Source organism: Falco biarmicus, chromosome 9, assembly GCF_023638135.1.
Source record: "Falco biarmicus isolate bFalBia1 chromosome 9, bFalBia1.pri, whole genome shotgun sequence".
Classification (NCBI taxonomy): Eukaryota; Metazoa; Chordata; class Aves; order Falconiformes; family Falconidae; genus Falco; species Falco biarmicus.
Genome location: NC_079296.1, coordinates 32,146,219 through 32,163,579, shown reverse-complemented (window position 1 = coordinate 32,163,579; position 17,361 = coordinate 32,146,219). Strand labels below are relative to the sequence as shown.

General features: G+C 41.9%; 1 protein-coding gene across 8 annotated transcripts in view; it reads right to left on the bottom strand.

Moving 5' to 3' along the window:
• Positions 1 to 17,137, bottom strand: part of ARHGAP22 (Rho GTPase activating protein 22) — a 151,545-nt gene extending 134,408 nt beyond the window's left edge. For 4 of the 8 annotated variants that reach the window (XR_008824077.1, XR_008824078.1, XR_008824079.1 and 1 more), the window contains exon 1: positions 16,990 to 17,133. Coding sequence is in view for 2 of the 8 variants with exons in the window: in XM_056352682.1 (XP_056208657.1) it covers positions 16,990 to 17,023 (34 nt within the window). In the remaining 6 variants the exon portion in view is untranslated. Of the gene's footprint in view, positions 1 to 9,221; positions 9,318 to 15,360; positions 15,528 to 16,989 lie in introns of those variants that run through there. The other 4 variants (XM_056352682.1, XM_056352681.1, XM_056352683.1 and 1 more) reach the window with 4 other exon arrangements.
• Positions 17,138 to 17,361: the final 224 nt, after the last annotated feature.

Here is a 17,361-nt window from a genome sequence, read left to right as displayed (position 1 = left end):
AGAAAATATTCTCACTCCACACGCAACCACTACTGGAATAATCAGCCAGTGAAACCAGCTGCCATGGGGTGGGGAACAGCCAGCATAGATAATGTAGCTATCCAGAATAATTAAAGTCACCTCACTCTTAAGGGATTTATGACATTGAAGCAGAAAAACACAATGGAAATTAAAAAAGACAAACAGAGAAGAAAGTTGAAATGTTATAAGAAGTGCTGATATGGTATCATAGCTTCTTCAGAATTACACTTCGCTTATTTTTGCTTAAAACACCTTGCTGAATTTAACCTAGGCTCATGTACAGTGTTAGTCCTACTTTAGGGAAGTTTACTAGCAGACTTCAGATTCACTTCAGTAACCCAGCACTCTCCAATTCTGATTATTTTTATATAGCCAAAACAATAATTTAAAAAAATACCTTAATACATAATTCACTTAAAATCAGGTTTTGATGTATCCAGGCTTATTCTCTAAGCTTACTAACTGTAGTCTGAGCTCTCAAACAGGCATTTTCATGCCAGCAAAATATATAAAGAACCACTTTTCACGATGAAGCCAAGATCCTTATGCCTTCATATATCCCTTTCTGTCAACACAGTGCCCTCTAGCAGATGACTACCAAAAATACGAGAACTTCATCTCCTCCCCACTGGCCCCCAATACTGCCAAGAAATGGAGCACCCTATTTTATATGCATCTAGTAAGAAAATAGGCTTTTCACATTTAAATCTCTATTGCAAAAGCCTGTAAGGATCTAGTTGAAGAAACTGCCTCTGCCTCATTCCAGGTCACATTTTACAACAAGGACCAAACTGTAATATGGTTTAGACTGTCCTAGATTCCTTTCCACATTCACATTATAACATATGGTATTACAAGAACAAGTATCCCAAGAATTTTCTTTTCCAAATGGAACTGTAATGTTTCTTAGGCAACATATTGGTAATTAACCTAACCAATAAGTCTAATAACTCCAAAATCTATACTTCTATAAGCACTCAATACTCTCCAGATTGTGTGCAATTCCCAGCAGTTTCCAGTTTTCCTGAGTTGCATATAGTTATATAAACCCTCTCCTACTTCAGCCCTCCTACTAAAAAGAAATTAGGTCTGCTTAACTGGAAAACTACTACCTTTGTTTTAGCATCTATATTGAAAAGACATCAAATCTCTAGCTTTAGATTACTCCAAAGCATGTTATCTCATATTTCCGCTCGCATACACTTTGGTGTTATTTGTACAGCTCTTCCTAGTAATTATTATAGTGAAGAGCTAAGGCTTTCATGATCAGTCACTGGAGAAAGAGTATCTTCATATTCTTATTTTAAATAGCACCACATCTTAGTCAATTGCTATGGTTATTAATTCTTCATGCTGTCTTAGCTTTCTATTTCCTTAGAGCTTTTAGTTGTGACTGTAAAAGTTAATTTCATTAGGGAAATACTTAGCAACCTCATCTGCAAGTCAACAGCATGGATCAGATAGAAATTTTCAGAAAGAGGAATTATTTATGACTATTAACAGCATTGATGTTCATATCACATGCTTCACAGAACACAATAATTGCATAGAGGATAGAAGAAAACTTTCATAGATGAACACAGCCTTCCTTTAAAGCAGCAGGTATCTTATACTACTGGGATCAAAATACTTGCTTTGATAATCTGATCCAGTACATCAAGCCCGTAATTATTAATGGTAGATATATATTCTTAGTGCTCATCTATTTAACAGAATTATGGAATCAGCAGAGTGTAAGGAAAAAAACAAATCAATAAATCAGACTCACAACAACTCAGTGAATACTTTACATGGTCTGGAGTTCTGATCCGTAATGCATTTTAAATAATACAGCACAGTTTGGTTTTGCTCTTCACATTTTCATGAATTAATTATTGATTCCGCCAAACAATAAGTTCTAAACATAAATCAATGTAGAACGGACTCAAGTTGTTCTTGGAAAAAGGTTTAGGATTCATTTGCACAGTGCAGCAGTACTGAAATGCCAACTACAGGACATAACCATTCAGATGCAGGGGAGCACAGCAAGATTACAACAGACTAGGCAGACCCATATCCTCGCTGTCCCATAGGTGGCACTAACAAGCCTGGATTTGGGGGTGACAAATCATTAGAAGGAAGGCAAGAATCAGAGTCGCAGACCTTGAAAATACTCCTGTGGCTGGAAGTGACACTGGCATATGGAAGTTCCCATATCCAGATGAATACGGGAGCAGGAATATGAGCAAAGGCAGTGGGGTGACCATTAAAGCCCATTGTGCAAATGCCTGGGCTACACTAAATAAGCTCCCTTTGTCATGTCTTTAACAGTAAACTCAAAGATTATCCTGAGGAGTGAATAGACCAAAATGGATAGAGCCACGCTGCCATTCCTTATAGGCAGCAATCTTTACCCCCGTTCCAACTCAGCCCTGTCTAAAGCTAATCTTGCTGTTTATCTTCCTTGCCCCACTAACAGAGCATCACAGACTTCTGCAAGAGTTCTTCTACAACTCAGAACTGCCTCCAAGCAAGATACATATTCCTGTTTCCTCAACGCATCTATTCTCTAGCCTAAGCAGGTGCATAACTACAAAGAAAGCTTTTCCCCTTCCCTACCCATACCATCCCCCCTTCCCGAGTTCAGTCCTGCTTGGCAATATTATACAATCTCTTCTGCTCTCCTTCACCTGCTTACAGCTCTAAATATCACTACAGATTTGAGCAATCAATATAAAGTACCTACTTGAAAATAGAGACATGGAAATCAATCAAGTCAATGCAATTCAGTATCAATTAAAGTTGTAGTTCTTTGAAATTTCATAAGCAGGGAGCCTAAAATCAATATAGTCATTATAATAGATTCTGGCTGACAAACTGCCCTACCATGAAGGCACTTTGCTCTAGTGTTTCTTCAGTCTAATGACACGGTGACACTATGTATTATTTCTGGTATAGTCTTTGTTTAAAGTACTAGCCACAAAGGGAAGTGGTTTCACATACTACAAACAATATTCTCAGTTTTATTTAATTCATACTTTGCCTCAAAAATGGATGCACTGAAAACACAAGAATCATATGCCTTAGAAAGTGATACTGCATTGCCTTTCACCGAATTGTAGGAAATAAAATCCTTGGTTTAGTCTGTTTTATGTGTCTGTTACACATCTGTATTTGCATTTCAGTTTGATTGCTAAGATACTACAGCCAGTGAGCACAAATGAAACCAAGAACTTCCTCAAACCACTGTGACAGCTTAGCATCTTGAAACACAATAAGCAAAGAAATTAAAGGCAGAATGTTTGGAACTGTTGGTGGTGAGATGTATTTAGGCAACTAGAAGGATATCAGAAGAAATTGGCAAGGGCTTTTAGTCCCCTCCAGCCAAATAGAGTAGTAATTCATACAGAAACAAAAGGGTGCTACATAGCCACATGCCTATGCACATTTTGCGACTTGGAAGACACCACATTAAGAAATGCTACCATAAGAGTAGGTTAAGCTCCGTTATTTCTATTCAATAAAGTTACACCTGTCTATTCAGAACATTTTATAGATCAGGACAATGTGCTGTGATTCTACTTTTTTTCCTCGATTTGTTTTGCTTTCAGCCAAAAAAAAATATGAAAGGATGTTTTACTATGGAAAATAATTTTTCATGGCTACCCATCAGATACTACTGAAGAAAATGAAAGTAAAAACAAACAGGTCTGGAAACCCATCATTTTTTCCAAGAGAAACTACATAACTGCTTCCGGTGTAATGCATGTATAACCTTACTTGTCCAACCAAAGGAAAAAGCAGGGAGATAATTAGCTTTACATACATTTGTCTAGTAATCTGCATTTTCTGCAATGGTTAGGATACCAGACTGCATGTACCAAAGGAGGTAGGCTTGCCAACAAAAGATTCTGACAGTCTGAAGATTTATTTGTACAAATATTTACTTGATATTAAGTTCCTAAGAGAACAACTGCATTCCCAAAGGCCGTTTCAAACATCTGAAATCCAAAATAAACTAGTCTAACTTTACCATCAGACTAGAGATGACTGCTGGTTAGAAACTGGCTATATATACAGGGTAAAATACATTTCAGGCCTTACTTTAAGGGCAGAAACTTTGTTTATAGATATTTAGCTGTAGGTAAGACACATGCTGTTTAAAAACTAACATCAAAGCCAAACAAAAAAACCCCACCCCACAATCACCACAGACAGCCTTCTGAGAAGAAGAGCAAAAGAGGTGGATGTAGGAAGATCTGAACAGCAAGGTAATGACTAAAAGGCACATTTCAGCTACAAAACACAACTATAACAAAAAAAAAAAAAAATGAGCCAGCCTGAAGGACAATGACAAGAACGAACTACACTGTAGCAGAAGATGCATCAACACCCCAAAAAAAGGAGCTCAAATGGACTGGGAAACTAGACTTGCTCATCAAGAAGCACCCTCTTCTGAGAGGTTCATCCCTGCTCAGAATTCCTAAGACAAAAAGCTCAAGGTTCTGCTTTCAAGAAGTCTGCTGTTTTATAAAGGTTGCTACCCCTTATCTCTTTTGCATGGTCAGAAAAGTCAGCGCTCTTTCACTGGCAAAAGACAAAGGAACTGCATGTGAACCAAGGTGTTGTGAAGAATAAGACTAGACTGCATAAATCCTCCATACCAGCATGTTTTAAGAGAGGGCACACTGACAGTGGCTGGCAGAACAGGAGGCAAGACTTCCTGCTAGCTAATGGGGTTAGCACACCCAAACAGCACTGTTGTACTACACATAACTGCATCTGGTACTGAAAGCTGTGTAGCCCTGCTTTGCCATAAGCTCAGGTACAGCAACACACATTTAAAGTTGCCTGTAGCCTTTCTAGAGTCACCAGAGCTGGCTCAGCTCTTTGCATCAAACATCAATAAGCATGCAGCATTTCCTTTGTAGAACATGCAGAAAAACTATCCTGTTTTCCACCTACAGTACAGCATTTACAGAACACTGTCAGAACCAAGAGACAATGTCACAGTAGTTTGAGGGCAGGTGCTTAGTGACTGGCATGAAGAAATTAATCTTGGTCTTTTACAGTGTTCAAGATAACAGCCATGACCTTTCACCACCTTACAAATGGTATAGCCAGCTCTGTATAAGGTATGTTCTAAATCAGAAAAATAATTTTATATTCTAGTGACCTGTGCAATGTAACCGTAAAAGCCACTTTACTGGTCAGTTACTTTGCAAGAGTATGCAGGTAGCGCACCCTAAAAAAAGCGGTGAGGAGATCAGTTGAAGGAAGGCAAGAATCAGCTTCAGTCTTAGTTAAATTTCACAAAGATTCAAGGCTTCCATGAAATATGCTAACAGATGACTTGGTAATGTCTTTAATGCAAGGAACGCATACATGGTAGCACATACTGATACACATTAACGCAGGGCCTTTCCACAAGTCAAGGAAAACTCGTCTTTGATAATTAATTCAACCCACTGCACACAATGGAAAAAAAACAACAACACATAGTCAGTAGGATAATTTAGTCCTTTACTCCTGAAGAACAATTTACATTCATCTTTAAACTATTGTTACAAATTCATGGCATCTTGGACTCCAGAACAGGTAAGGATTTTGGCAATCCATTGCTGCTATCATACAGGTAAAGGGGTATTGGTTTGTTGGTTAACATTTCACTCCAGCTCTGGAGATCCATGACCTATTACACAAAGAAGTCTTAAACTTATTTTGCTGTCACTAGCAGCAAGAAGGCCAGCAGGTCTCAACTCCACAGAAGAGTCATTTAAAGAGTTTAATCTTGTATTTTCATTAGGATTTGAATTGTTATCCCAAGTTGTGGGAATATGTTGGACTTGTGGAATTTAAGGTTTATTCATTGGCAGGTACCAAAGGTAACCTGCCACCTGCTGTTCACAAGAGTACCCTATGAATACATAAAGCCATGCCAGTCTTACCAAACCACTAGCATTAAATGACGGATAAGTGCCAAGATGGAAGGGCGATGGCTGGATTCTTTCAGCTACAACTGACCACCCTACAGATTTCCCACCTAGTAAAGTGAAATACTTTATTCTAAAAAACACAATGTGTTGTGGGAAACCACAAAGAATTGTCAGTATTCAGACAAGATACCCTGCATCCGTGCAGAACTGGGGAATTTGCTAGGTCTGTATTACAAAGTAATACAGTACAATGGGTGTAGGGCGGAACAAGTAAGGAGGAACAGCTTATACCACAGACCCACCATCTATACAACACTTATTCAGGGATCTTATTTGGACTGACCATGGAAGCATACTGCACATGGAGCACATTTTCATCCAGAAGTAATTCAAGGCTATGCTAAAACACCCTCTAAAACACGGTAGGTAGGAAAGATCAGGAGATCTGCTTCAAAAGTGTGCCATTGATTCAAACCCAGACAGATGCAGACAACCCTCAGGACTCCAAATGAGGACAATGGACAAGATCTGCCAACTGACCCAGCAGCTTAAGCTAAGGACAGAAGCACACACTCTGTAGAACTGACAGTAGATAGTGATGCTAATAGATATTATAGCAGTAGGGACTAATAATTATAATCACTTTCTTCACTGAAGAGTTTAAGCCTTAGCTGTTGAACCCTGCCATTCCTATCTCTAGTTTTACTGCTCCCAGCATATCCATAGTAGCACAATGGCTGCATCTCTACAGTGTGATTAGAAAGCATAAAGAACAGGTAAGAAACTGTTACAAAAAAGTGTCTGTGATAGGACAAGGAATAAAGACATTATTCATTTAGCACCCTGACTACTGGCTCTTTATTTCTCAATAGATGATACCACACTAAGGGGTGCAATGCTTATGCCCTCCTTTTGGTATCAGCCACTTTGCTGCAGCAAAAAACTCAAACTCATGCAGCAGTGTAAGTTAGCTTCTCTGTGACAGAGGGTACAAAACACGTTAGAGCACAGCCATTCAAATTTGCCTTCCTAATGCTCCCAACTTTTTCTTCACTAAGAGTGGCCTCCAACCCCTTCTATAAACAGGAAGATGAAGTAGACTTGCATAGCTTGCTGCAGGTCATATTTTAAGCACATTATTTAGCATAGCTTTCTCCAAATCAATGACTATAAACACAAAAGGCAAGGAACAATGAGGTAATCCTATGTACTCTTGAGGGAAGGTTAGAGAGCTACAAACTCCATGAATTGAATACTAGTCACTGAAGTATGCTCACATGCTTCGTTTATTTGTTAAGTACTGAAAGGGACACATAGAAGCTGGAGGGCCAGCCCATTATAGATTTATGCTAATCTACACCAATAGACAGCAGGTTCAGGTCAGCTTCATTACCAGGAGAGATTAAACACTTTGTGGTGGTTTTTTTTTTTAGGTTGTATGTGTGTGTGTGTGTAGAAATCAAAGATATTCCTACCTCTTCTTGCTGATCATGAGTAAACCGTAAGCAGAAGGTCAGAGCCCCAGATTCAACCTGCTGTGTCCTTTGTTATTGCCAAATCGGAGTTACAGACCATATTGATAGGCAGCCCAAGTACAGAAACCTGCTCCTAGCCAAAGACTGTATTTTCATTTTCAGGTCCCTATATCTGTAGTATCCTGTGATGGTTCCCAGCTAGATCCACTGCAGACTATTCAGAGGACAGATCAGCACTTAGTTTTGTAGTCCATTGTGTGTGACAAGTGGGCGTGCTTTAAAGTGATGCACAAAAAGGCTATGAACTATCTAGCAAACCCAAGCACCAGCTCTTCACTCCCACTGAACCATGGCAGAATCTCCTGAAAGCTGTACATCATCTACATCTGGTTGGTTAGAACTGCCTACCTGACAAGTACTGCTGAAAGCATCTCTGCTGCTAGCAAAGTTCTGTATTTCCATATGAAACCATGCTGAACTACAGCTCACTGCTGTCAGAACAGGCAAGGCTTAATCCCTTCTCCCTACACCCACACTGCTCTTCCCTTCTGCTGATACACCCAGCCTTACATTCCTAGGCTTCACTGACAAGGCGAGGCCTTTTTATAATAGTTACTCACAGGAATGACAGAAAGTTATTTCAGTTTTCTTCCTCCTATTTTAGTGAGTCAAAACAGGTTACAGAAGACTGAATGAATACGTTGTACTTCCTCCTACGGGTATGGCTTTAAGGCTTAATTTTTAATAGCCTTCCCAGCCATAATGGACTGAGGAAGAAACCAAAAATGCTGACCGTGATAACACTCGGATTTGATCTGGGACTGTACCCTGAGCTCATACAGCACCAGGTACTGTGGAATCCTGGTCAAGACTGCAGCTCTTCACAAACATAGATCTACCACACTCCATGGAATATCCCTTCCCAAAATTATTCTGGACTGAAAAAATAATCAAGACTACAGAAAACTTTGTCAAGGTCTTTTACCAACAACCGACTCTAAGATACTATATTATGGCCGAGCCACTTTCAGCAATAAACTTCCCCAAATTCAGTCATCATATATTTCTGATTTCCCTCATCCAGACACCAGGAAGGTATTCATTCCTACCCTACTTCTCAGGGCATAGCATTGAACCAACAGTTCAGTGTGCCCGTTTCAAAGTTTATTGTATCTATTTTCAACGTGCAAATCCTGCTTCCTTCTCTGTACAATAGGTTGCTTAAAGTGACTTGCCCTACTGCTGGAGTTGATTCAGGGGACAAAGGCAGGAGAAATCCAGGAATTCTTACTTCTGAACTTGCTCTGAACCTAAGTACCCAACTTAGATTATTTAGCCATAAGTATTTGTATTAAGATGTCACTGGTTAATAAGGTAAGGGTGGCTGCTCCAAAACTGGAGGGCTGCACAGGAATTAAGTATTAACCCCGCTTCTACAGTTCTCCCAAAGAGATTGTGATCAACCCAATCCTTTCCCCTGCAACAGAACCAGTTCTCACCTTAGAACCAACATATACAGCTACCTTGTCATTTAGCTCCTTGTATCATAGGTTTGTTCTTTAAACTTCTATACCAGTTCACAGAATGACTGTCTTACTGAAGTGTAAGAATTCTTAACATCTGCATTTGAGAGGAAGGATATTACAAGCAACTTCTGTCAGCTGCAAGGACCTAGTATCTCCTCTCTTTAGGTCTTCATAAAGACCAATTTACTGCCTTTTGGGCACAAGGGACACAAGCTCTGTAGAAAGAACACACATTAGAAGAAATGTCAGCAGAAGCTTCCCTCCCCCGTGTTAGTTTTAAATACCTTAAACGCATGCAGGCCTGGGCAGAGTCTAGGCATAGATCTTTTCCTCTTCTGGCTCACCATAGCTCATACTGCAGCCTCATCAAGGGGTTTCCCCTCCCCACCACAGTGTGCAAGTGCCTTTATTGTTGCCTCAAACTACCTCTGCCTATAATGCAGACAGCTGGAGAAAACAAATTAAGCTGCTTATGCAGCTGTGCTAGCGTATCAGCTACCATGAACATAAAGGCAATGCCGGCATGGAAAAAAAGTCATTCTGGTTATCACCTTGCAATGAAGATTAATAAATTTATAGAGGCACTAGAAGTAGCAGGTGACTGCCATCTTGGGGGAGAGGGGTTAGCATTTGTAGTGCTTCCACTGTGCTCTTCACAACCCTGCCAGTTTCACTCCATGGGTGTTTCACAAGTAATTAGATGGCCTATGGCTTTTTCATTTTTTAATATTTAATTCCCTCCCCACAAGTTCTCTGCCTAGCAGTCCAGCTACCCTTTGAACTAATTTAGTACTCTTTCTTAAGGCCCCCTCCACAGGAGATGAGACTATGGCTCATTATTTCAAGTTCAGATTGCCAGTGCTTAATAAGCTGGCACCTGCCTGCTAACTTTTCAGGGCTTTCTTTAAGGAGAATGATTTCCTGCCTAAGCCTTCAGGCAGAGACAGAAAGCTGCTATTGCCAAGAGCAGCACTTCAGCACACACCATGAAGCAATCCTATGCGGAAAGAGGGACTTCTCTACAGAGGTAAAAGCATGCCACCTTTGAACAGCCTGGGCCCTTCTTCATGGGACATACCACAATACAAGAGTAGGAATCTGAACCTGCCTCTGGAGGAATCCCACAAATACCACCTTGTTGACCCTTTCTGTCTATGCACGAGACCACTGAATCAGGACAATAGAGACAAAGCAATTGTAGCACACAGCTGATAATGCAGCTCGCTATCGCACACCCCTGCACCAAAGCAGCACAGTGCCAAGCAACTGACCTGGTACCAAGGGGCAGAAGCAATTCCTTGCTTTATCCACCTCCCTAGGGCTGCACATGATGAGAGGGGACATGCAGCTCCCTCTTTGTTCACTTCTCCCCCACTCTTCAGGGTTACTTCCTCCTGCCACCTTCAGGGCAGTTAATCCAGCAGCACTCCAGCCCCAGTGCCTCCCCTCCGCAGCCCCCATATCATCACCTTGTGATTTTAAACTCAACTCAGCACCTTTAACTCACGTTCCTCCCAACAAAGATGATGAAACCCAGACCCACACCACCAGCCACTGCCACCTCCACCACCTCCCCAGCACCTCATGGACCTTCTTCCTCCACCAGCTCACAAACTATGAGCTATAAACAAAATCATATTTCTCAGCACCACACCCTGGCATTTTACCTTCACATTTTACACTCCTTTCTACAGCACAGCATCTGAAATCACCTCTCCTGCCTTAAAGACTCACTCATTTAAGTAAGAAGGGTAGCGAACCTCCCCCTCGCAGCTGGGCACCTTGTTAACGGTGGCTCTGCCATGCCAGCTGCAGCTAGTCACACTGATTGCTCCCTGCCCCGGGGGGTTGGTGTGCTCCCAGCAATGCTGGTGGGCTCTCAGGGGCTGAAGGAAGTGTTTGGAGTTCACAGCTCCAGGGCTGTTATCTTTGATACCAGGAGTAAGATGCTGGATGTTACTGTTTGCCTGGTAAGCTGGAGGTGCCAAGGTGTTGGCCTCCCATGTGCTCTGGAATAGCCGTGTTATTATCAGCCTGTCAAACCAGAGCCACAGCGTGGGGCTGTTGGAGGCACTGGGGTTCCTCTTTACAGAGCTAAGAGGCTGCAGGTGCTCTGCTGTGGTTTGGCAAGGGGAACTAGACACATGGGAGCGTTCCCCTTTTCTGCCTTTTGCTGAGCAGTGAAAGGAGGTTTCTTCACAGAGCGTGATTTTGAAAGGAGTACAGTCAGAGGAGAGGCCTGCACTGAGCAGTCTCTGAGGTCCTGGACTTGCACAAGCAGCACTGTTCTGGCCTCTGCAGGGGAAGGTGCCACCAGTTCTTTCCTAACACCAGAGGAAAATAGAAACTTGACAGTGAACTCCTGTTGTGCACAGGGCAGCAGGATTGCCTCCTCGCTGTGGAGTCTGGCCAAGAGCCAGAAGCTGAAGGGTTGATGCCTTGCTAAACAGAGAAGTCTGAGCACACTTAGCGCCATTTGGCTACTTCTGTGTCCCTGTGAAATGTATTTATTTCACTGTTCCTAATTTCTTCTCTCTGCTATGTTCTTCTTCACAACTGAGTTGCACACAGTTTCTTTTTCTCCTTTCTGTTGAAGTCTCCTTTAACCAATGTTTGTTTCCTTGCTGGGCCTCATCTCAACTCTACCTGTTTTATAGATTGTCCTGCTACTGAGGTTGTGGGGTTCCTCTTATGTGAGGTCCAACTCCTGGAACCTGAAGTGTGTTGGTGAGACCGAAGAATTATTAACTGGCCACACTAAATATGATTCTGAACAAGCAGCATCTTCTAAAAGAGTCAGAGGTCTCCTCCATTGGTCTAAAAATCCCTAATTCATATCATCATAGCTTATTCCCTGAGCCTGGCAAACTCAGGATGAGAACTCCTGAAAGCCATAACCAGTTCACAGCCTTCTGGTGTGATTAAGACTGTCTTGAAGAAGTGATAAATAACATCATTTCCTTTAGACAAGAAATCTCTAAAGAGATGACCTCAATCTCACCCTACGTTTCTGGTACAGAATAAAAGTTCCTGGAGGCACCCCCCACAATTTCATATCAGTATGTTCATCCTATTATGCTGATGCCCTCCATTTAACTCGAGAAATAAAGTTGCAGGGTTGCATTTATATGACTAAACTGTTCTTAACTAGTGAGCTCTTACAGAGTTGATGTGTTATGATGACAGAAAGAAGCCAGTGAAAAGCTGTTAAATAAGAAGGAAGGATAACCCAGTATTTCTTCACATATGCTGAACCTGGGGAAACTCGTTTCAAGTCCTGGCTCTGCCTTGGACTTCACATGTGGCCTAGTGTTTTTCCCTCATTCACAGAATGTCAATGTCGCTTGTGAAATGTGGCATGTGCAAAGGTAAATACATTTTGATTTGTTAAGTTCTGCAGTACTATGGTAGTGAATTGTTGGCCAGCAAAGTAATGAATTAACATAAAACTATCAGTTCTGAATACAAATGTCTTGTGACTCTGACAACTTTGGAAATGTCTAAATTAGCAAATAATGCAGATTGTTGGGAGTGGATCTGTTACTTAGTGGCAGGGATATCCATGTTACCTATGAATTACAGGGGGCTCTGTTTTGGACTGGTTCTATTCTGATCCTATGCACTGAATACCCTTTAAGGGCCACAGAGCATTAGGGGCACCCCGGAAAATACCATCCCACCTAGTTCAATACAAAAGGAATTAATGTTTGTTTATTCTTTATGACACTGTTCTATGACATAACCAAAGTGCAGTAAGTGAGGAGAATTAGATTGGTTCAAAACCCACTTCTAACCCTGAAATGATCATGTAGATTCCAAAGTATACTACGAGAACTCTCATAACTGTCATGTGCTTTTGTATTAAATATGCTTTCAGTCTGCAGAATTGAGAAAGACTGCATTTCCACTGCCTTATATTCTTCCACCACACAAACCCTACATTTTCTGTACATATTCAATGTACATATCACATACAAACAGATATTTGTACATATCTACATTGCGCTCTATATATTCCTCAAACTTGCATAATGTTGTCTCTTCATCTTTCTCAAATACCCAGTTCCTTCCACACCCCTGACAACCCAATACATTCCTAACATCCCTTACCTTTTTAGCTGACTTGCATATACATGTGCTCTTACAGAACAGCCAATATGTGTCTTTTGGATGGTCAGTTGGGCATTATCTTTCAGAACATATACTTCTGTTGAGTACTGTGTGGCACTTTTCCCTAGGTGTACAGGTATGGTTATCTTTACTCTGTCCTCCCACCAATTTTTCTTTGAGATTAGAGGAGTCAAATATATTTTGGCACTCCTTTTCTGCTTTCAAATCTGGTTGGATTTAGCCAAGCAGCTCAAAAATTGTTAGGACAGAGATTGATAGAGAAATCACGCAATCATGTATCCTTACTGCAATAAGAAAACAGTTTAAATATAGGGTATTCATGCTCCTGTAATCAAAGACACAGCACTTTCATTAAAAATACAATGACACCATTGCAAAGACATTAATATTAAAACCTAGCTGTCCTCACTACAAGCACATGAAGCTTAGACTGTAGATGTGCACACTCCCAGAGGACTATCATAGTACTTTACTCGCTAAAGTCCCTCATGGCAGCATTACTAGACACCGTCCTCAGAAACATTTTAAGTATGCTAAAGCCCACTTTTCATTAAAATTGAATTATGACAAGTTTCAGAAAAAGAAAAAAGAGAGAGGGGAAATATCTCTGTTCTACTACAGCCATGTGAAGTATACCTAGGTAAAACTAGCTCATCTGTAGCAGGCTAGCTAGCCAAAATGTCTCACATCACTTTTTCCCAGCTCTAAGTTTCAATTTAACAAATAAACAAAATTTTAATTATTCTGACTGTGAAAAAAATTTTCAACACACTGGAACATATGTATGAGCATGTTGCAAACAGAAATGTCAGAAAAGTGCAGACAATTCCATAGTATCAAACACCCATTAGCACAAAGTCCCAGTAAGGACAGTAGGTTTATTTTTAGTACATATACAACTGAGACAGACTGTGCTGAAGATAGGAATACTGTAAAGAATCTATCATGTCAGCAGGCCAACTTTCTTGGTATAGAGGGAAATCCCATCACCCTACCTATTAAAAAGCAAATGCATAAGCTTGTAGTCAGTCCAGCTTCCATCTCCTAGCACATTTAAATGCGACTGGGCAGATATAACCTGTTTAAGACTTTTCAAGGAGCAAATCCTTTGTTTCATTTTTTTCATCTCTTAACAATGAAACAAAAATACATTCCTTGAGACTCAAGGATGTAGTCTGAAAACTGCTTTTCATGGTCTGCATATTGAGATTTCTCTTGCCTCCTTCCAGTCTGGAAGGCACTATTTCTGTGCCCCATCACATAGAAAGAATGTGAAAATAGATGTTTTTCCATTGCAGTCACTTATTTCAGAATCCTGGGCTCCACCAATTGCTGTACATAAAACACTGTAGATGAAAAAAATAATGCAAAATCCATTCCAGCCTAGACAGGATGAATGATTTTCCAGGAGGCCCATTTATGCACATTAAGGTTTTCAGTCTGTGAGATTTTACACCTTCCTAGGTCTTATGAAAACATAATAATGTACCTGTGAATGCATATTTCTGAGTTACAGATGTGAGCTTGCTGATGGAACAGCAAGGATTGCATTACACTTGACAGTCACCTTTAGTAAGGCAAATTATCTCTGTTTTCTACCATACCTTTCACAGATATTAAGAACTACAACCCACATGTCAAGTTCAAGTCTGAACTCAGCATTTTCGAAGGTCTGAATGTCTTTCAACCCAGGAGCTTTCTTAAGGACCATCCACAAGTCAAACAAAAAAGACAGCATCAGACATCACAAGTGAGAGTTTAAAGATACACTCAGCAGAGATTTGGAAATACAAGGGGAGCTGATGAAATATTCCTGTTGGCACAGATGCAGAGACCCTGAAGCAAAGAGCTGAAGATGTATACAGGGTGGTTTGAGTAATTTATCTGCAAGAAATCTACACTAAATACATGATCATCACTAGGTTCTGTGATAGGAGGCAGCAATAAAGCACTCAAGTGAGACCTCAGGCTGTACGCAGAGTATCCTTCCCTGTGCCTTCTATTCATTCTGTCTGTTGAGAGAAGTCACACGGCCTCCCTTACACAACTAAGTCCTCGATGGCAGAGCTAACAGCCACTACTTTGAGAAGTCAGCCAAGCTCATGCAGCAGTTTGCAGCAGATCTGCCCTTAGTTGATGCTCACTGTCAGCAACAGATTCTTGCAGCCCTCTCAACAGTTTAGTTGCCCACCATTTACCGCCTGAACCTTCATTAGCAATCCCAGCTGAGAGTCTAGGGAGTGTGAACTACCATTTCACATTCAGCTCAGTCTTGCAAGGTGTGAGACTTACCTTCAAGAAGAATTCAGCATCTTCAGCACTGCCTGTTCACAGCTCCTGTCAACAAAAGCTATGGAAGAACCTTGCAGGAACCAAACAGAATAAACCTGAGAGAATGACATATACTGTAGAAATTTAAACTGAATCACAAAAGTACACTACAGTTTGTCCCCCAAGCATCAGTAGCCCATAGATCTAGAATAATACGTCCCATAACTAGACTTCAAAAATGTATTAATGTACAACTTAGTCCCTTCCAGAAGAACTGAAGAAAGTGGAAGAATGGCAGGCATGCAGTTGTGAAAGCCTGTGTTCCTTGCTCTGACACAGGCTTCCTGTGTCACTCTAGTTGCATCATTTGGCTTGTCTCATCAGAGCTATAATAGCCCACAGGAATACTGGATAAAAAATATATTAAAGACTGGAAGGAGATTGCTGACCCCTTAAGAAGGGGGATAGCAAAGAGACAGCATCTACAAAAGACTTGCTGAACTTCTATGAAATTGTGTAACTAAAAAATAAGTACATATGACTTTGCTGTGGGTGAGGCTGTGCATATCTGATCCTGACACCTCCAGATGGCAGGAAGCTTCTTTCTTCCAAGATACTAACAGCTATTTAATGGGCTGTTGGTATTTAAAGGCTGTTGTGTAATATTGCTTTTATATTTATGATGTAAACTGACATTCAGCTGCAAGTATGTGTCTCAGAATCACAGCAACTGGAACTGGTGACACTTTCCTATTTTATAATGTTGGTGCTGCTGAAGAAAAAACTAATTTTTATGTACTCTTCTGACTGTGTCTGCTTTTGCTCCTAAATGACATTAATCTACCCTCTGTTTCCGATAGGTGGGAAGATATCCCTCTGAGACTGTCATTAGGCTGCAAATGGCAACAATGCTCAACAAATGCCATGTCAAATGAGGAACTGGTGCTGCAGCAGGGGATTCATCCCCTGCCAGAGCATCTCCTCCAGGCAAGCTGGAGAGGAGACAACGGCTGTGCCCAGCCCCTGCTGATCCCTTTACACACACTGCATACTACACCTTGCAGGTCTGAATGACTGCTCAAAGCAGCTGTTGCAAACCCAGGGCAGGTTTTCCTTCCTTCCTTTGTCTTGCCCACAGCTCTTACACAACGACTTTCCCCACCTCCTGTTTCCAGCCCTGGAGGGATAACGTGCTACAGCAAACCGCTTCTCCAAGATGCTGCAGGTAAACTTGTCACAACTGTTTCCAGTTGTTATAATGAATTTCAGCATTAGAAACACAGCATTAGCAACCACCACAGGGGTGCAAAGGCTCCATCGGGTCCCAGGACAGAATACGAGTCTTGAATTATCCCTGCTGCTCAGCCTTGACATTGCAGACGATTTTAGTGAGCCCAGGCACAGGTGCCCTCCTCCTACGCTTCATTCTCCCCGCACCTTTGCAAGCACCGTTCACTCCCGCTGCCCTCCCCCCAAGGCCGGGCTTCAGCCAGCGGGGCAGTCGCTGCAACGGGAGGAGCAGGGCGGGGAATGGGGACCGACGACTTCGCAGGCAGGGGTAGCGGCTCTCCGCCACCGCCGGGAAGTTCCCCCGTGTTGACAGACGGTCCCCGTCCCCACAACACGAGGTGCATGAGAAGGCTCACTCACCTCTCCTGGCCTGCCTGATCTTGGGGCTCAGCATGCTCCCGGCTGGGCGCGCTGCTGCCGGCAGCCTCAGCGGCCAGCCCCGGCCGCCGCCCCGCGCATTGCCGCGCCCGCCGCTCTCCGCTCCAGCGCCACTTCTCTCCGCTTCCAGCTCTGGCTCGGCGGCAGTGCTTCACATGGGGCTAAATAAACCCTAATGCATTATTTATCAGGCCTCGAATTAATTCCCATCCAAACTAGGCATTAAGTGCCTCGGTAATTACTGTCGATAAATCACTAGCACACAGACACGAGGGCTGGACCTGGCTCTTTCTGCTAGTTGGCCATGCATCAGTGTTACTGATACGCCTCTTTCAAGGAGCAGCGCTGATCCCG